General features: G+C 43.0%; 1 protein-coding gene across 2 annotated transcripts in view; it reads left to right on the forward strand.

The window, feature by feature from the left end:
* Positions 1–2,054: 2,054 nt before the first annotated feature.
* SLC24A4 (solute carrier family 24 member 4) overlaps positions 2,055–20,559 on the forward strand; it is a 286,363-nt gene continuing 267,858 nt past the window's right edge. Inside the window, exons 1-2 of one of the 2 annotated variants that reach the window (XM_021000345.2) lie at positions 2,055–3,200; positions 5,503–5,613. In XM_021000345.2, the coding sequence (XP_020856004.1) occupies positions 3,032–3,200; positions 5,503–5,613 (280 nt within the window). In that variant the 5' untranslated portion in view covers positions 2,055–3,031. The remainder of the gene's footprint in view (positions 3,201–5,502; positions 5,614–20,559) is intronic. The other variant, XM_021000344.2, reaches the window with a different exon arrangement.

The raw sequence follows: 20,559 nt of genomic DNA on the forward strand, positions 1-20,559 counted from the left end.
AGTTTGAATCTACCTTTTGTCACCTGACACCTCTGTAATCTTGGGCAAGTCACTAAACCACTTGGAGACTCAATTTCTTCTTCCGTAATATGAAAGTTACAATATTCACGTGTTCTACCTCAAAGGCTTGTGTAGGAGAAAGCACTTTGAACCTTAGAGTACTATGTAAATGTGAGTTATTCTTCTGAGTTTCAAATGAGAAAGTGTATATAAATCATGCTATAAATGGGTTATTATTATTATTCTGAAAATTTGAATTGTTAACTATCTTGCAATATAAATATAGGATCTTGGACCATTCCTTTAAACTAGGGGAAAAAAGACCTTGTTATGAAATCTCTTCTGAAATTTTGTTGTACCATTGTTTACAATAATACCACTGATTGAATGCAAACATCATCGGAGATGCTGTTTTATAATTACCTCCTTTTCCCCACCCCCTCATTTTTTCTTAGTCATTTAAGATTTAGAAATTTGGGTATATCACTGAAAACACACAGGCTCGTGAGCACACATATGCAACCCCTGAGAAACAGAAAGACTCAGAAGCTTGAGAAATCTTCATGCTTTCTCTCACTGGAGTATGTAAGACTGAGTCCCAGGGACTTTTTAGCCAGATCCCGGCATTGGCTTAACTCAGCTTCACCAACAGGTATCCCTCTGGGAGAATGCCTTAGGAGGCCAATGCTGATGTTTTCTTGATGGAGTGCTGTTAGCAAAGCTCCTATCATTTATTTTCACTTTTTCCTCTTATACTCCACTCTATTCACATGCATTGTGTTATAGTAGAAAGAATCCTGAATTTGAAGGCAGGAGACCTACGCTCAATTCTCTGCTGTTACCTGCTACCTGTGTGACCTTAGCAAGTGATTTAACCTCTCTAGTCCTCTGCTTTATCATTTGTAAAAACAAGGAGATGACATTAAATAGGCCTCTTCCAAGTCTAAACTTTATAATCCTAAATAAGAGGGTAGCAATGGAAACGGAATTTGACAACGCTAGACAGAGAAGTCAGCAAATTTGGGTTGGAGTCAGGCTTTGCCTTTTGTTATTGTTGTTATTTTGTCTGGCTCTTTGTGACCCCATTTGGGGTTTTCTTGGCATAGACACTAGGGTGATTTGCCATTCCCTTTTCCAGGTTATTTTACAGATGAAGAAACTGAAGCAAACAGGGTTAAGTGACTTCCCCAGGGCCACACAGTAAGTGTCTGAGACCGAATTTGAACTCAGGTTCTCCTGACTCCAGGATCCACTGAGCCACACTCGTTGGCAAATTTACTAGTTCACCAGTTGGCTCATTTACCTTCTCTGGGTCTCACCTTAGCATCCCTATTTATAATTTAAATGGGTTGGATCATAGCATTTTAAGCTGGAAGGGACTACAGAATTCTCTGTAATCCACTCGTTTTACCGATGCCGACAATGGGGATCAGAGAAGTGATTTTCTCAAGGTCACACAGATTTAAATAAGAGCCAGGGATTTAAGACAATGTCGTCCGATTCTAAATTCAGTGCTTTTCCCGGAGTATCTAAATGATATCTAAGATCCCCTGCAGCTCTAATGGTCTATGCTATTTTCCTCATCAACTTCATTAGGCTGCTGGATTTGGGAGTTAAAGAGGATTTAGCTCAGCTCTACTATTTACTACCTACGCCAACTGAGACTAATCGCTCATCCCCTCTGAGCCTCAGTTTCCTTATCTGTAAAATGAGGGTTCTGGACTAGATTATTTCTAAGGCTCAACTTCTTTGATCTTTTGAGATAATCTCTGGTAAAGGGGTTTATTCTATAACTTTAAAGGTTATCCTAATATGCACTGGTCCTGGGGGGACATCGATGGTGGTCTGCATGAATCCTTGCGGGCGAGAGCTACTATGCAGAAATCTCAAATTCTAGATCCACTTAAGGTTTAAAAAAAAGAGCTGCAGCAGCCGAGGATTGCACAGAAACATTTCATTCCTTTACCAGGGGGCGGAGAAGGGGAAGGGGGGATAAGAGGGAGATTATTTACATTGGTCACCAGCTAATCCTGGGGGCGGGGGCGGAGAGAAGCGTGAGGGAGAGAGCGCCCCAAGGGAGTACACACGTGTGTGTGTGTATGTATGTGTGTGTGCATGTGTATGTGTACAGACACAGAGACAGGGAGGGAAAGAAGAGGGAGGGAGGCGCTGAAGCATCTCAGACGCAGGCGCGAGGAGTCGGGGAACCTTGTGAGAAAGTTACCGGGGGAAAACCGGGGCCCGAGGCAGGAGCTGGTCACCTCCCACCCCTCCCTGAAGAAAGCGGCTGCGGGGTATCCAGGCAGGAGTCGTGCACTGCACAGCAGGCCCGGGTCTGGTTCGGGGCGCCAGACTGAGCCCCGAGCCCCGAGCCGCCCAGTCTCCCGGGCCATTTTACCACCTGCGCTTTGCACACCAGAGGAGAGCTGGAGGAAGCTTGGGCGAGCTGGTGCCTAAACTTGGAAGGTGGATGCTGACCGCCAGAGGGGTGACTCCCGGGCGCTGAGCCCCGGGCACCACTTAGAGCAGCCGGCCCCTGGACCCCTGCCCTCCCGGAGCAGGCTGCGGGGGACGTAAGCTCACTGCTATCGTGCCCTCCGGCTGCAGCCCGAGCTCCCCGGGGAAGCCGGGGCGCTCCCCTCGGCAGCGCGGCAGCGGCAGCGCCCGAGGGACCAAGCTAACGGGAGACGGTGGTCGGGCTGGGCAGGTAGGTAGGGGCGCCCGACTGAACCCCGAGGGCTGTCTAGGGAGCCGCCGCCGCTGGCGGCTCCTTTCGGTCCCGGGGCCATGGCTTGCGTAGGGCGCAGGGTGGCAGCCGGGCTCTGAGCGCTCTTCGCGCTCGCCTCTTCCCTTTTTGGACTCCTCTACTGACTTCCGTCCGGGCCATGAAGACCTTCTCGAGAGCTGCTCGCCTTTGAGACCTCCCTCTCCCCTTTCTTCCTTTCCCGAAATCCGCGGTTTGGCCTCGGGGTCCCTCCCCAGCTCCGACCGCTCCGGACCGTGTGTGCCCAGGCGAGGCGCTCGCTCGGGGATGGCGCCGCTGCCGCTGCCGCCGCCGCTGCCTCCTGCGCGCGGGCTCCAGGGGCTTCTCCAATTCCGCAAAGTTCACAGGCGGCGAGAGATGTGGCTGCAGCAGGTTGGCTTCATCTGCGGGGTCCTGTCCTTGGTGTGGTGCGCGACCAATCTGCTAGCCAGCCTCGGTAGGTGGAGGGAGTGGGAGAGGGGTTGCGGATCCCCTTGAGAGTGAGGGGTCGGGCGAGGGGGGCAGAGTTTGGATCCCTGGAAGGGCATGCCCGAGGTCACCCCTTTGCTTTAGCTGAGGTACTCATCCTCTCTTCTCTCCTGGGTTTGTGAGCCATGAAAGCGCATAGGATATAAAAGATCTGAAAGGGACTTTAGAGATGGCGTCGTCCAATCTAGGCATTTGTTTTTGATTTCGCTTTTTGTTTTGAACAAAAGGGGAAACCGAGGCAGAGAAGTTGAGGGATTTGCCCAAGGTCATACAGGTAGATTGGAACTAAGATCTAACTCCAGTGCCCCTTCCACCACCGCAAGCTCTAGTTTTGCATTGCTGAGTTCCCTGGTTCTCTCTAGCACCACCTCCCACCACCTCCACCACCATTTGCACCCGGAGTGTCTGCTTACTGTGAAAGGCAAACCTAAAAGCCTCTCAGATATCCAAACCCAGATCTGGTCGAGTTCCAAGCAGATGTATCCTGGTGGTAGTAATCCTAGCATAGTATCCAGGTGTGAGAATCTTCTTCAGGGAAAAGGCAAGGTGAAGGCTTCAGACCATGTGTTTATTCCAGGATCACCTTTCCATTTTGCTCTTGTTCTACCTGATAGAAGCAAAGGTACCCCGTGCCATCTTCCCCCTTAAAGTGCAGGAGCAAAGGGAGATGGAGGGTCTTGGATATGGTCATATTTAATTCCAAAGATTGGTCATCAATTTGGGGTGGAGGTGTGGGGAAGGGACAGAAGAAATCAGGCAGGGACAAGGACGGATGTATGAATGGTCATGCCATTAGCTAAATTACTGAAATCTTTCAGAGTCTCTGAATGCCGTGTCCCAATTATTCTGTCCCTATTGTTCAATGTCCAAGAAAGGCAGAGTGTTGTAGCCATTGCCAAGAAGTCAGTTGGTCCACTAGCATTTATTAAGCTGAAAAACTGTGGAGAGACAAGTCCGGTCTGCTTTTCACAGAAGATAAGTAATAGGAATCATAAGACAATGGGAGAGAGAGAGTGTAAAATAAGGTGAGACACACAGTAAGCCGTTATGGCTAGATTCTCTTTTAAACTACCTGTAACTGACAATTTGAGGACACTTAGTAAAAAGAGGTTCTCTCAACTGCAAACAAAAACAAACAAACAAACAATTCAACTGGAGTAGTCAATTGAATACATTGATAATTGCTGCTTTGCAGTTGGATACATGTGATGCCTTTTCCATCCTTATACACCAAAAATTCCAAAATGCTGAACAGCCCTTAGATGATAATATTTATTCTATGTCCTTGTATCTAACTTAACAGTATTGAATCAAAGATGTTTAGAACTGAAAGAGCTCTTAGGTATTGTTTAGTTCATCTACTCATTTTACAGCTGAAAAAATTAAGACCCAGAGAGAAGAAATTGCTTACCCAAGGTCACACAGTTAGCCAATAGCAAAGCCAAGATTAAAAATCCAGCTTTTCTGACACTTGATCCAATACTTTTTTTTTCAAGCCACCCAGAGAGAAAAGAGGAGGATTTTACTCTAAACAGAGAATGACGTAAAATGGTCATTTTAAATATAGATCAGGAGTAACTCTCAAAATGCTTATAAAAATTTGTACAGTTATTGCCATGCATGTAATAGACTCTTATGATATAAATCAATGACTATGGGCATATTCTACGCATATTCGTTAAAAGAATGTACTATAGGTAGACCAAAGAAATAAAATGGAATCATTTTTGCTAGAGATAGTTATAGGTCAGTGGAAAGAATACTTCTAACTAGAGTAGAAAGACTGGAGCTTGTGTCTTTTCTCTGTCATTTTACTAGCTGTGTGATTTGTGCCAGTTCACAAGAGTGCTCTCTGAACCTCACTGTCCTCTCTTTTAAAATGGGAATGATCATTCTCAAGCCACCTAACTATCTCTGAAGGGATGGTGGGAGAAAAGTACTTTGTAAATTGTAGAGTACCGTAGAAATGTGAGTGGCTGTTCTACAGATGGGATTATAAATGACCAAATTTCATAACTCTAGGGAGCATGCGGAGATGTGGAGAACTTGGTGACCCAGTGTATAGTGCTGGGTCTGGGGTCAAGAAGAACTTAGTTCACTTAACCTCTATTTGCCTGAATTTCTTTATCTATAAAAGGAAGATAATAAAAGCATCTGCTTCCTGGGGTTATTTTGAGGATCAAGTGAGTTAATATTTGTTAAGCACTTAGCACAGTACCTGGCACATAGTAAGCACTATATAAACATTAGCTGTTATTATTTGTATATAGGACATGAAACAGCTTCCAAAGGCAAACATCGATTACCTGAAGTGTGGAGGAACAGAAAGCTGATGGCATCAGTTAATGGAACTCAAGAGGCTAAAAACTGCACAGATCCTGGTAAGAAACCAAAAATCAACCCCAAGGTATTTAATCCCTTGGAAATACCGTATATGGTATAGTTACAGTGAATAACCACAACATTGAGTTGTGGTAAAAGATTTTTTAAAAGAGAAAAACGGTACCTTTTTGAAAGGTAATCTGTAAAGAGTGTAATTCCGTGTGCTGCTAAGCAACTCAAATACTTTCTTTATTCAGCAAGTGAAAAGGTCATATGCAAGAGAACAAAAAAAATTATATTTATTCTCACAGTGCTTCTAACAGCTGAGTGTTTTCTCCATCCCCTTGGATTTATTCTTGTGTGTGTGTCTGTGTGAGCGTTCGATGGTTTCGCCTTTTGTTTATCCCATCCATTCACCATTGTCTCCAGGGGCATCCAAGCAGACAATATTCATTTCACAAGCTTTCTTGTCACTGTCTCTGTGAATATATATGAGCCTAATGCCTGGAATGAACTCTATCTTTTTCAGTTGAAATTTCTTTTTCTTCAAGGTACAGTTCAGGTGCTAATTCTTCCATAAAACCTTCCTTAACTCCCCGAGGCACTCATTTCCCTCATCCTCCACCTCCTCCTTGCTCCAAAAAACATAGACACACACACACATGTGCACACACAGAGGAAAATAGTTTAGGATGCTAGGATTTAGAACTGGAAAGGACCTTTAGAGATTATGTAATCCAATTCCATTTTAAAAATGAGGAATCCTGAGGCCCTGAGAAGGGAAGCACCCAAAGTTACAAACTTGGGATTTGGACCCTGGCACTATGAGTCTAAATACAGTGGCTTTTGTCCACTATCCTTGGATGTCTCAGCTTATCTCCTCAATTTCCATGGAACTTTGACTCTTTACTTTGTCCCTATCACATTCTACATTGTATGGTACAACAGAAATATTGTCAAATTTGGACTCATAAGGATGAGGGATCTATACCGGCTCTAAGGATGAGGGATCTATACCGGCTCTACTACTTACTTGCTGTGTAACTTTGGGCAAGTCACTTAACTTATTTAGGCCCCAGTAAGGACCTGATGGTCCTACAAGGTCCCTCCTAGCTCTAAATCTAGGATGCTCTGATTTCTTCTTACTCCTGCTTGTATCATGCTTATCTATAGACATACCATATCCTCTCTGGTAGTTTGAGAAGAGGGATGGTTTCATTATTCTCATTATTCTCCAGTGTCTAGTACATGGTCATGTTTATAGCAGATGCATAATAAGTATTTGTTGAATGCCACATCAAAGTGGCATGGCATCCTCTATAAAGGACTAGATGTTTTTGGTGGAATAGTCTCTGTCTCTTAAACAATTTAATTAGTGTATAATTAAACTTAAAAATTGATCTCTTCATCTCATACTGTTGGGCTGGCTCCATTATTAAGGCAGTGGTTGGTTATTTTTAAAAATAATAATAATAGTTCAAATTTTATAGTGTTCTATGGTTTACAAAGTGCTTTTCCTAAATATAGGAAACATCAGAAAATCAAGAAAACAATAGTGATCACTGGCATGTGCTGGATTTCACATCAGGAAGGTCTGGGTTCAAATCCTATTTCCAAGGCAGTGTGACTATGGGCAAATAGTGTGTAATTCTTTGAACCTCAATTTCTCATATATAAAATAGGGCTAATAATACTTGTAATACCTGTCCCAGAGAGGGTTATTGTGAGGTTCAAATGAGATAATACCTATAAAACTCTTTGCGAAATTTTACAAATGTCTGTTATTATTACTATTATTATTTACCACATTTTCCCCCTGAGGCAGCTTTACCTAAACTGCTTCAAGACAGAAGGTGTCCTGATTTTTCATATACAAGAAAGAGTCCGTAGGTAGACAGTGTGGTGTAATTAAAAGAGCACCAGAATAGGAATCAGTAATCCTGGGTTGTAGTCTTGGCAAAGTCGCTACCTTGATGTCATATCAAGGTAGGTCAGGTGCCCAGTGGTTAGAATGTGGGCCTAGAATTGGGAAGATCTGAATTCAGATTCTGTCTTAAGCACTTACATGTGACCCTGGCCAAGTCACTTAACCTCTGCTTGCCCAAGTTTCCTGAACTTTAAAATGGAGATAATAACAGCATCTACCTCTCAAGTTATTGCAAGGATCAGAAGAGATGATATTTTTAAAGAGTTTACAGTGCCAGACACATAGTAGGTAGGCGCTATATAAATTCTTAGAAGCAGCTAGGTGGTGGAGTAGATGGAGTGCAGAGCCTGAAGTCAGGAAGGTTCATCTACCTGAGTTAAAATCTGGCCTCAGACACTAGCTGTGTGACCCTGGGCAAATCACTTTATCCTGTTTGCCTTAGTTTCCTCATCTGTAAAAATGAGCTAGAGAAGGAAATGGCAAACCACTCCAGTATCTCTGCCAAGAAAACTCCAAAAGGGATCACATTGGATGTGACTAAAACAACTCAAAAAAAAAACCAACCTAGCATATAAATACTTGTTCCTTCCCCTATCTCATATTGGACAAATCACTTTCATTTTTTTTGGATCTTGGTTTGTAGAACTAGGGGAAGGGGGTAACACCTGCCCAGTCATTCTGTGTATATGTGTGTGTGTGTGTGTATAAGGATAAAGAAAGAGAAAGTGCCTAAAGAACCCACAAAACTATTTTTGCTGTTGTTTGGTCATTTCAGTCATATTTGACTCTTTATGATCTTGTTTGGAGTTTTCTTGGCAAAGACACTGGAATGGCTTGCCATTTCCTTCTTCAGCTCATTTTACAGATGAGGAAACTGAGGTAAACAGGGCTACGTGACTTGCCCAGGGTCACATTGCTAGTAAGTGTCCGAGGCTGGATTTGAACTCATGAAGATTAGTCTTCCTGACTTTGGGCCCAGCATTCTATCCATTCCACCACCTAGATGCCCCCACCCAAAAAACTATAAAAATGCTATAAAAATAAATGTTGGGCATATTATTCTATTACCTTGCATAGCCCTGTCCAAAATGTTTATGCTTCCTTTGGTATTCTAAGTAGATAGCTTTCCTTGCTCGCTGCCAACTCCCTGTGGGTAAGGAATGGAAGGACAGATATCAAGGAAGATAATGACTCAGAGAGGCTACTGGGACTCCCTGGAGTGTATGTTTTCTTCTACCTGTTCAGGGCCCTTTGTTTCCCCAATTATCCGATTGCCTCCTTGTCATTTAGTCAGCTGTAGCTCTGATTCTCTCACCTGATTTTCCCCAATGCATGTTTCTTCACCAGCCATGAGTGGTGGGTGTATGTGCAAAAGGGAGATACATGCTGCTGAGGGCGTCAGCTCTGCAACAGTGAGAGCCCCAGCTTGGAAGGAGGGTGATGTGGGAGTTCTGGAGCCTCGATGAATCACAAGCCCCCCTCCCAAGATCTTTGCCCAGGGCCGGGAGCAGTAGATCTCTAGTCCTTTAGAACCTAAGTAGGGAAGTTCTTACCAGACTCAATAAGAGATGACGTGAGCAAGGCCACTGCTCTTTGGCGTTTACCCGGGAGTAGGTGGATGGGCTTAACAAAGTGGCCTATTAACTCTTCTTTACTGTTGGCAAAATACTTTCACAGACCATACTTTATATCTCTTGATCTTCACAACAACCCTATGAGATAGGAAGGACATAGATTCTTCTTCTTCTAATTTTTACAGAAGAGGAAACTGAGACTCAGAGATGCCAGTGGACGTGTACAGAGTACGTAGTGGGAAAGTGGCAGACCTGAGGCGTCATCCCTGATCCTCTATTTTCTGTTTCAGTATTCCTTCTACTATATTTTCTGTCCCCTCTGGCCTAAATCAAATCTGTAATGTGTGTGGGGAGGGAGTATGGAAAGTAATCTGATTCTATGTCTCTTTGATTTCTCTTTTCTGGCTTATTGTTACCTCCTGGACTGGGAAAGATGTGTTTTTCCCACGTGACAAATGTAATATGTCATTGTAATTTCGCTTGGGCATGTCCGTTCATACAAGGCATATCTGTATAGCTTTGTTCTTGTGAGCTGCCATCCCTACATCCCTAGTTCTCGGTGCAATCTTCAAGCAAGTTGCTCAGTGAAAACACTGACATTAGGCAGATACTACACATTCATTCTTCCCCCTTTGTGACTGGGGAAACCAAGGTACCAGAAGGGTGAGTGAACAGTAGTATGGCCTAAATACAATCTCCTGTCCAGCCTCCCAAGCCTTGTATCAGCATCATGAGAGACAGCGTAGGGTAGGGGGATGAATTTGGTCCTGAGAATCAGAAGATTGAGGTGCAAGGATCATCTCTGTCCCTTACTAACTGTGTGACCTTGGCCAAGTCACTCCACTTTTGAGCTTCCTCTTCTGTAAGATGAGTATGATTAGTGCAATTATTAGCTACTTCAGAGGGTCACTGTGGGGAAAAGTACTTTTCAAACTCTAGAGTCCCACAGCAACATGAGGTGTGGCAATAGTAAATATTATTTAATCTTTTGGTTGAATTGATCCAATAAGTAGGTATTGAGTGTTTATTGCAGCTCTGACAGAAGTATGACACGGTCCCCGCTACGAGTTTGTTCTTGTTGCCTGGTCATTTCAGTCATATCTGACTCTTCATGACCCCATTCGGGGTTTTCTTAACAGAGATACTGGAAGGGTTTGCCATTTCCTTCTCCAGCTCCTTTTACAGATGAGGAAACTGAGGCAGACAGCGTTAGTGACTTGCCCAGAGTCATATCGCTGGAAAGTGTCTGAGGCCAGATTTGAACTCAGGAAAATGAGTCTTCCTGACTCTGGGCCTGGCACTCTATCCACTGCAACACCTAGCTGCCCTGGGAGTTTAGAATCTACCATGTTAGGCTGAATAAAGATTGTACTTTTCTCCCCAAATCTGACTTGCATAAAGCCTGAATGTAGCTTATTATTGAAATTTTTCAGTGTATACTCATATTATGTCCATTTCAAATAGAGCTCATTTTAGAAAAGAGCTAAAGGCACTATAGTAATATAGGTCAATATAGGGAGGCCCAGGCCTGGAGTCAGAAAGACCTGAGTTCAAATCCAGCCTCAGATACTTACTAGCTGTGTGACCCTGGGCAAGTCACTTAACCCTTTTTGCCTCAGTTTCCTCATCTGTAAAGTGAGCTGGAGAAGGAAATGGCAACCCACTGCAGTATCTTTGCTCAGAAAACTGCATGGACAGTGTTGGGGTGCTATGGTCCACAGGATCAGTAAGAGTCAAGCGCTACCGAATGAAAAACAACAAAGGCAGTATAGTTACTGCCTTTACTTGAAACGCCAACCATTATTGTCCGTATTTGAACTAGCACTGAACTTAGGACGACATACATAATCAATTAAATAATAAGGAAGACATTGATGATTGATTGGACCAGATGATAATTGCTGTAGGAGTTCAAAAAAGTGAGAGGTCAGTGTGGGCAGCCTCTGATAGATAGCCCCTTCTCTGGGTAGGTATCATGGGCTCCTTGCTTTAGATGTGAGTCATTTATAAAGATGAAAAGGAGAAGGTCCTAGGATCAGAACTGTCCAGTGAGTGTACTGAGGTACCTTGGAAGCCATCCAGTCCAATCTTCTAATTTTACAGATATGGAAAGTGAGGCCCAGGCTGGTTAAGTGGGTTAAATGATTTGCCCAAGGTCACATCAGTGATGGAATTTGAACTCAGATCTCTTTAACTCCAGGGCCAGTGTTGTTCCCTTTGCACCACATTAATAAAACCACTCAGATGAACACCAAGGTATAGAAGTGTATCCAGTGTTGTATATCACAGAGTTTGCTATCTTTTATCATTTGGATTTGCAGCCATCTGGGGTGGGCTGGAGCCAGCTTGTATCAGCTCATTGGAGTCACTGGTTACATTTTTAGAGTGAGTATTTGCAGAGGAAACGCAATAAATCAGGACTTGATTTATTGCTTTGTTAATTGTCTAGGCTTAAGAACATAATGGAGAAAATCTTAATAATGCAGATTAAACTTAAAAGTGTGTTGTGGGCACATTTTTTTCCCCTAGGATGCTATTAAACATTTACCAGCACATCCCTACAACTGTCCTTCAAGGATGAGTGACCCAAAGGCCACTTCTTCTGTGTGGTCCACTCTGAATACCTTCCCTGCCCATTAGAAATGATACTTTTCTTTGAATTCTCTGAGTGCTTTGGATTTCTCTTATGCTTTTAATTGAGGGCAGAGACTACATCTTATTTCACTTTGAATCCCCCCTCAGTGCCTGGCACAGTGCCTTGCCCTTTGGAAGGTAGGGAGTGGAGAGAATCCTTCCAGTTCCTCAGCAGCTCTTACTACCTCCTTCCCCCCCCATCCCTTATATATCCCTCCAACAAACTCTCTCCCATGGATAGAGGGCTGGGCCTGGAGTCAGGAAAACCTGAGTTCAAATCCAGTTTCATACACTTAAAGATATGTGACCCTGGACAAGTCATTTAACTCCAGTTTACCCCAGCTACCCTCGTCTGCAAAATGGGGAATAATACTTCTCAAGGTTGTTGGGAGGATCACATGAAATGATTGTAAAGCACTTAGCACAGTGCCTGGCACATAGTAAGCACTATGTAAATGTGGGCTATTATTATTTTTCATTGCTTAACAGCATCTGTACCAAGATGTACCTGCTGGGCCCTTAGATTCCAGCTCTCCGCTGGATCATAGATTTACAGCTAGGAAGAATTTTAAAGATCATAAACTCCAGCCCTCTCACTTTGAACAGATAAGGAAACTGAGTCTCAAAGAGTCTGAGTAATATACCCAAGGTTATACAGATAACAAATCAGCACCAGGTTTTTAGTGTCCTTCACTTCTCTTCAACCACACTGTTCTTCCTCCCCAACACTGAAGTCATAGCCTTCTCCTCCTGAATGCAACTTTCTTCCTATTTTCTCTGTTTCTACGTAGAGGAAACCGTCATCTTTGAGCCATTTTCCCAGGCTCAAAATCTCAAAGTCCTCTTTGGCCCTTGCCCCTCCCCTAATATCTAATTGATTCATTCTGTCATATTGGACCTCCAAAGCTTTAAAGGGGAACAACCCATATGGAGATAGGGCCTGCAATCACTGTACACCAAAACCAACCACTGGCAACTGTCACTGACGAGCATTTATTAATGCTAGGATACATACATATATGCCAGGTAAACTCAGGAACCCCAAGAATAGCAGTCTTCACCCAGACCACCAGTCCTGCTACCAGCCCAGCCCCCTCAGCCATGGTCCAGGGGAGCAGCTGTCATGGAAGGTGACCTGCTACAGCCTCTGCCTCCTCAGCAACCACAGAGTTATTGAAGATAAGGAAAAAAAGTTCTCACCCCCAATTGCACATGCATTTTTTGTTTCTGCTTCTCACCCACCTGGGTTAAACCTTAATCACCTCTTGCACTGAGTATTGCAATACTCACCTTGTCTTCTTGCTAACGGCCCTCCCTTATCCAATCCATCCCTCCAACAGCTGTCAAAATAATCTTCCTAATTGGGAGGCAGAGGGGAGAATAATGCTGTTTAATGGACATTAGGAATACTCTCGCTATCTTCCTCTGCTTCCAGCCTCTCTATTTTGCAGCAGGGCTGTTAAGGGAAAAGCACTCTGCTGGTCCTCAAATCACTATATAAACCTGAGGAGTTGGCTGTTATTCATTCTCAGGTATTCTCAGAGGAATAATTGTGCCATTCTTCTGCTCAAAAACTCTCAATGAATGAGTAAACATATAGAAAAGCATTTTATTATTTTTTTTGTGAGGCAGTCAGGGTTAAGTGACTTGCCCAGGGTCACATAGCTAGTAAGTGTCAAATGTCTGAGGCCAGATTTGAACTCAGGTCCTCCTGACTCCAAGGCCAGAGCTCTATCCAATGTGCCACCTAGCTGCCCCTGGAAAAGCATTTATTAAGCACTTAATATGTGCACAGTCCTGTGCTAACTTCTGGGATACAGAGAGAAAAACAAGACAGTCCCTGCTTGAAAGAAGTCCACATGGATTGTGGGAAATAGTGGAAATGACACATAGAGAAAATTTCCACAGCCAGTCAGATGGAAAAGCCCCATGGTTCTTAGGGTGCAACAACAAAGCAGATGGTAATGTCTCCTCTTCAATGTGACTTCTATAGATAAAATCATCTGTATTTCTGAAGTTGAGTCCCTTGACAGTACCCTTTGCAGAGTGAGAATTTTCTTGTCCTGCTCTTCAGTAGTGGCCGCTGCTGAAGGGGCAGGGGCTGTGGCAGGCACAAGTAGTTGACAGGTCAGTTCTCCATAAGGATCATTCGCCTACATCATGACCAGGTTAGCTGGGTGTAGCAGGGTTGATAGTCTGGAAGGGGGTGGCTGTTCTCAAAGATCTTGGGTTTACCTGCGTGTTGGTGACAGTTGAGTGGTGTTGGTGGAGGCAGGAATGGCAGGCCTTTTCCACAGGGGATTTAATCCCCTTGGTAATAGCTGTGGGAGCCAGGCTAGAAGCAGGGGTCATGGTCAGGAGATTGGAAGTAGAGATTGCAGTTCCTTGGGCTCTTGGGCTCTAGGTCCTGGCATTTAACAGTCTCATTTCTATCTTATTTTATACTTTTTCTCTTAATGAACTGCTTTGAAGACATGGAGTGTGTGTGTGTGTGTATGTATGTGTGTGTGTATGTATGTATGTTAGATTGTTCCTTCCAAGAATGTATTTCTAGTAAGCACTGATAAAGCAAAGTGAGATGTTTTATACGAAAGCATACAAAAAGGGCAGTGGGGGCAGGGACATTGAGCCACTTCCTGTTATTTGGAATCTCTCGTCAAGTGCATCTCCTGTTGGGGGCTGGCAGCAGCTTTAGAAGAAAACTGAGAGGCCTTAAAAGATGTAGGGTTAAAAGCATCTGATAACCAATTTGGAGTACTTTCGGGAACACACTTGTGAGGGCATGATAAGAGCTAAGCATCCGGTTGAAACATTTCTGGCTCTCCCTACCTGGAAACATTTCAAGGTTCGGTCTTTGTTTGAAGAGTGGTGGCAGAATTCACTACATTTTAAAGACTGGAAGCTGTAGGGACCAATGTTCATAAGAGAAACAATGAACTGGGAGGGAATGTTTTCTCACCTTTAATCCTAGATTTAGAGGTGGAAGGAGCCTCAGATATCATTTAGTCAACCTTCCTTCTCATTGTATAGATGAAGAAACAGTCTCGGAGAAGTTCAGTGACTGGCCTCAGATCGCACAGGTGGTCAGTAGCAGAGCCAGGACTCATCCCAAATCCATTCCTCTGTGCCACATTGATGGTGGTTCTAGTTGGAGCTGGAAAGGACTTTTTTTGTTTTGTTTTTCTTTTGCCTTGCCAGTGATCTGAGAGATTGAAGGAAACTAAACTTATCAGAAAAGGTCCACAGTCTGCCACCTGAATCCCCAAGTCAACCGTTATCATGAAACAACTTGATCTCTAAGGCCAATTTATACAATGCTGATGTAGAATCACAAAATATCATAGCTAGAAAGGACCTTAGAGGTCACTTTCTTAACTCTGTGTGTGTGTGTGTGTGTGTGTGTGTGTGTGTGTGTGTGTGTGTATGATGGCAGTCTAATGAAGTCTGTAGACACACAGGATGACAAAGGAAACCCATTATATTGCGATAGGTTATAGTCCAACCCTGTCATTTTACAAATGAGTAACTGGAGGCCAGAGAGGGGAGGTAACTTGTCCAAGGTCACACAGGAACTAAGTAGAAGGGCCAGGATAGGGATAGCATCTCTCAAAAAAGGAGGTGATCAGGCTAACCTGAGAGGAAGAATAGAACTATAATTTAATTGATTCTGCTATGGTAGAATGTTGAAATGTACATGTCCAAGAGCTGATTGGGAAGTGGGTGAGGAAGAGATGTGAAGAATGGGTGAACCTGAATAATGGTAAACTGCAAGGAGTGGATATAGAGGTGAGGAGACATGATCAGAAGTCAACTTCTGACTTCTTGTGACTTAGGAGTGTCCTGGTTCCAGAGCATTTATAGATCCAAAGCTAAAAGGAGCAATTGAAGGTGACCCCCCTCATTTTAGAGATGTAACGGATGGAGTCCAGAAAGGCCAAAGGACTAGTCCAGAGTCATGCAAGTAGGTAAGAGGCAGGATTTGAAGCCAGGCCCTGTAAATCTAGAGTCAGTTGTCTTTCCATTGCCCCACTCAGAAAGTCCTGGTTTAGGATGGCAAATGTTAGGCCATAGTCCGGGCCAACTTGATTTTGGCTGTTCCATGAAGCAAAGCCTCATGTAGAAGAGAAGGGAGAAATGCAGCTATCCCAGAGTGGCCTGCAGCTGCCCTCCCTGAGGAAACTGAAGAAAGGAGAGTTATTTCAACTAAAACTTGGGCAATTCTAGCTTAGAAAGTACCGTGTTGGGTGGGGCACCCCATGCCATTCTCTATGATTACATTTCATATTTCATCTCAGGAAAGGCGTCACGTGGACAGCTTCAAAAATCATAGACCGTAGCAATAAAAGCTGGAAGGGACCTTAGAGATTAGGGCCAATTCTATTATTTGACAGAGCAGAAAACTGAAACCCAATGAGCGGATTGATTTGCTAGGATCACACCGTTAATAAGGGGCTGGATCTAGGTCTTTTGAATCCAAATTTACTACTATATCTCTTGATGTGGGGGATTTTTTAAATGGCAGTGTTCCCATAAGAACCATCGTGGATAGGAAATATTTTCCCCCACCAACTGAAATGAGAGAATAGGTAGTCATTTTTTTTTTCTTTTTCTCTTGGAATGTTGTCTTAATTGGGATGAAATCAACTGTAAGTCAAGAGGCACGGACCTTGGTCTTGGTTGAGTCACTGATTTGCTATGCTAACTGGAGCAAGTCATTTCTTTTCCTCATTTTCCCAATATGTGAAATTGAGGGAGGTGGAGAGGTAACATGGCATAGTGAAGATGGGATCTGGAGTTAGAAGATACAAGTTTGAGTCTCTTCTCTGCTGCTTACTGCTTTGATGATTTGGAACGAGTTCGTTAATTTTTCTGATTCTGTTTCCTCATATGTAAAATGTAGAGATTAGAGCAGACCATTCTAAGGTTCTTTCTGATTCTAAATCTTACTATGACTAGATGATCTCTTCACCTTTCAAGGCTAACATTCTGTAGTTCCAGGTAGATTGGGAGTCAGGAGACCTGGGTTCTTATCCTGTGTGATCTTCATCTCTGGGCCTCTGCTTTCTCATCTAAAATGAGTTTGGACCATATGACTTCCAAGGTTCCTCCCTGCTCTCTGACAGTCTATGGTCCTAACTCAAGGTAGAGAAAAGGAAGGTGATATAAATTACAAGTTCCAGGCCCTAAAACTTACCTAGGTGACTCTCTGATGTGTGTGAAATGCCTGTCCATTATAGCAGCAAAAGCATCCGCGTGGGTTGCATTTCTTAGTATGTTTCCAATACCGATTTGTTTGCAATCAAAAGTTTTTTGCCTTATCCAAACTACCAGTGCCATCTGCTAGCAATCTCCCCAGCTTACAGGCCCATCTGCTAACCACCGACTTACAGATTCCCTGCTTCGACTGCCGTGTTGCATACCTCCCTTGATTCCGAGAGCTCCCGCTCTGTTTGCTCCAGAACCCTGAGAAGCATTTCTCACAAAGCTAAAAATGGAAACCATTAAATATTACCATGTGTTGTCTTAGGTGGACCAGATCCAGACTTGAGTCAACTGAGTACTATTAGAAAAGTAAAACAGTGGAAGGAGGATCTTTTATTAAGTCATCACCCATTATTAATTAAATTGGCTATGCAGGCATAATACTTTATGTATTTGAAGTGTGAAGTATGAAAAATAAATGGACCAGGATAATTTGCTGTTCCTGATGAAAGAGCAGATGCCACCTTTTGAAACGAAAGGAACTGAAGGTCACTGGAAAGCCTGGAGATTCTGAAGAATAGCTGTGGCCTGGGTAAGAGCCCGTTGCTGATAACTGAATCATGTAGCAAGCATTTATTAAGCACCTACCAGGCACTGTGCTAGGTTTCTGGGAATACAGAGATGAAAACAAAACAGCCCTTGTCCTCAAGGAGCCTATACAGAGTTTCCCAAAAGCTCTTAAAGCTTAAAAGTGCACTCATTGGGACAGCTGGTATTCTGTTGGGGGGGGGGGAATGTGTACATGTATAAAGAAATACGAAATTTATACAAAGTAAGTAAAAAATAATTTCAGGGGGACACTAGCAGCTGGAAGTGACCAGCTTCCTGCAGGAGGGGACACTTGAGCTGTGCTCTGAAAGAGCTAGAAATTCGAAGAGAGGATTCAAGGAGGGAGTGTGTTCCAGCTATGGAAGAGAGCCCATGCAAAGAATGGGCATAGGAGGCTGGGTGTCATGTATGAGGAACAGCAGGGAGGCCATGTTAGCTTCAACATGGAGTGTGAGAAAAGGAATACTATATCCATCAGAAACCTAGAAAGAGAGATTAGAGCCAGTATTAAAGACTTCAAATGCCAAACAGAGAATGTTCTATTTTCTCATAGAGGCAAGGGGGGAGCCACAGTAGCAGAGAAGTGATAATAGTCCAGACTGTACACTATAGGCATATTGGTTTGGGGGCTGTGTGCGAGAGGGAATGAACAAAGGGAGAGATCTGAGGCCCTCAAACACTGGAGTTGCAACTTAGTTGGTATTGCCTCATAAACTGTTGTTCTTCAGTTGTGTTCGAGGTTTCATGACCTCACTTGGGGTTTTCTTGGTGAAGACACTGGAATAGTTTGCCGTTTCCTTCTCCAGCTCATTTTACAGATGAAAAAACTGAGGCAAGTTAAGTGACTTGCCCAGGGTCACACAGCTAGTATCAGGTCAGATTTGAACTCAAGAAGAGGAGTCTTCCTGACTCCAAGCCCGTTACCCTATCCACTGGGCCACCCAGCTTCCCTGTTGCTGATGAGACTTGAGGATTAAAGAAAAATAGTAACTTATCCAGAGTTACTGTGGGAGGGGGAAGAGACGCTTTGCTAAGCAAGAGCAGAATCATTCCCAGTACCTGGAGGAATGCTTACTAGCAACCAGTGCATCTCATTCATTGACTATCCAGGGGTAAAGAGAAAACAAACATGTCCTAAGATCTCGGCTGCACAAGTGAATAATTAGGCTTTGGGGACTTAGTGAAGACTTCAGTTCTCAGCCAGTGGAGAAGTCTCAGAGCTGCAAACTGAATCAGATTGCGTTGATGCTTGGGAGAAGGAAGGTGAAGTTGGTCCCGTGGGTGAGGTGGGCCATGTGGTTAGCTTGTTAAACTGGGCTGCAGCATTTGTGAGAAGCCAGCTAATTTGGGTTCTTTATTTATTTAATCTTTTACCCCCAATTACATGTAAAACAATTTTTAACATTTGTTTTTTAAATTTTTGAATTTTAAATTCTCTCCCTCCTTCCCTTTCCTTTCCCTCACTGCAAAGGCAAACAATTTGATGTAGGTTATACATATGCAGTCATGCCAAACGTATTTCCATATTAGTCACGTTGTAAAAGAAAACACCGACCAAAAAAAAATCTACAAGAAAAATAAAGTTTAAAAAAGTATACTTCAGTCTGCATTTCAGACTCCATCAGTTTTTTCTCTGGAGGTGGATAGCATTTTTTCATCATAAGTCTTTCAGAATTGTGTTAGATCATTGTATTGCTGAGAATAACTACATCATTCAGAGTTTTTATCATACAACATTGCTATTACTGTGTACAGTGTTCTCCTGGTTCTGTTCATTTCACTTTGCATGAGTTCATGTAAGTCTTTCCAGGTTTTCTGAGAGCATCCTGCTCCTCATTTCTTATATAGTACAATAATAATTCCATCACAATCATGTACCACAACTTGTTCAACCATTCCCCAATTGATAGGTATCCCCTCAATTTCTAGTTTTTTGCCAACACAAAAATATTTTTGTACATAGAGGCCCTTTTCCTTTTTGTTTTTGTGTTTTTTTAATCTCTTTAAATCTTTTTTAAATCACCACCTAGTAGTGGTGTTGCTGGGTCAAAGGTCATATGCATGGTTTTATAGCTCTTTGGACATAGTTCCATATTGCTCTCCAGAATGGTTGGATCAGTTCACAACTCTGATGACAGTATCTCAGTTTTCCTACATCCCTTCCAACATTTGTCATTTTCCTTTACTATCATATTAGCTAATCTGATAGGTGTGATGGATGTTTTCATTTGCATTTCTCTAATCAGTAGTGATTTAGAGCAGTGCTTCTTAAACTGTAGGTCGAGACCCCAAAATTGGCAACAACAGAAGGTTTCTGAATGTTCAACAACCAAAAATTAATTAAAAATCAAAGGCAAGATGAATCCAACGTGTTTCTGGCAGTTCTTGCCTGTGTTGCATTGTGGATCTTTTCTGCAGCCTTGGTTCTGAACACAAAGCATGTGCACTTTGCCCTGCATGTGCCCTCAGGCCACACAATGCCAACAAAAGCTGCCAAAATGCAAAAAGCGTTTGCAAGTGGAGGAAGGTTGAGAAGCCCTGATTTAGAGCTAGCTAATTTGAGTTCTTTTCCCCGGGAAATAAATTTTGTTCCCTAGCCATTTTTAATTAATTTTGATGGTCAGAGGGCTTTTTTTTTTTATTGCAAAAAGACCTGGTGGGTCATGTAATTTAAGGTATCAAACTCAAATAGAAATGGGGATCACTAATCCATACATAAGGATCCCTGATGTTTTCATATTATTTAGTTTTAAAATGTAATATTATCTCTGTTTTATTGTATTTTTATTTTGTTAAATATTTACTAATTAATCAGTTCAGGCTGTAGTTGAGAGTGTTGTGGGTCCCCATGTTAGACATCCCTCACCATCATACTTAATTTTACACGTGAGGAAATTTAGGAACCAGTACCCTAGGTTATACTGGTAGAAGTAGTCAAGCCAGGATTCCAATGTCAGTACTCCAATTATAAACCTAGCAATCACTCAGTGAACATTTATTAAGCACCTGCTATGTGCCAGGCAATCAAAAAAGCGTGTGGTGAGAACCTACTATGTGCA

Source organism: Phascolarctos cinereus, unplaced genomic scaffold, assembly GCF_003287225.1.
Source record: "Phascolarctos cinereus isolate Bilbo 61053 unplaced genomic scaffold, phaCin_HiC Scaffold_3;HRSCAF=262, whole genome shotgun sequence".
Classification (NCBI taxonomy): Eukaryota; Metazoa; Chordata; class Mammalia; order Diprotodontia; family Phascolarctidae; genus Phascolarctos; species Phascolarctos cinereus.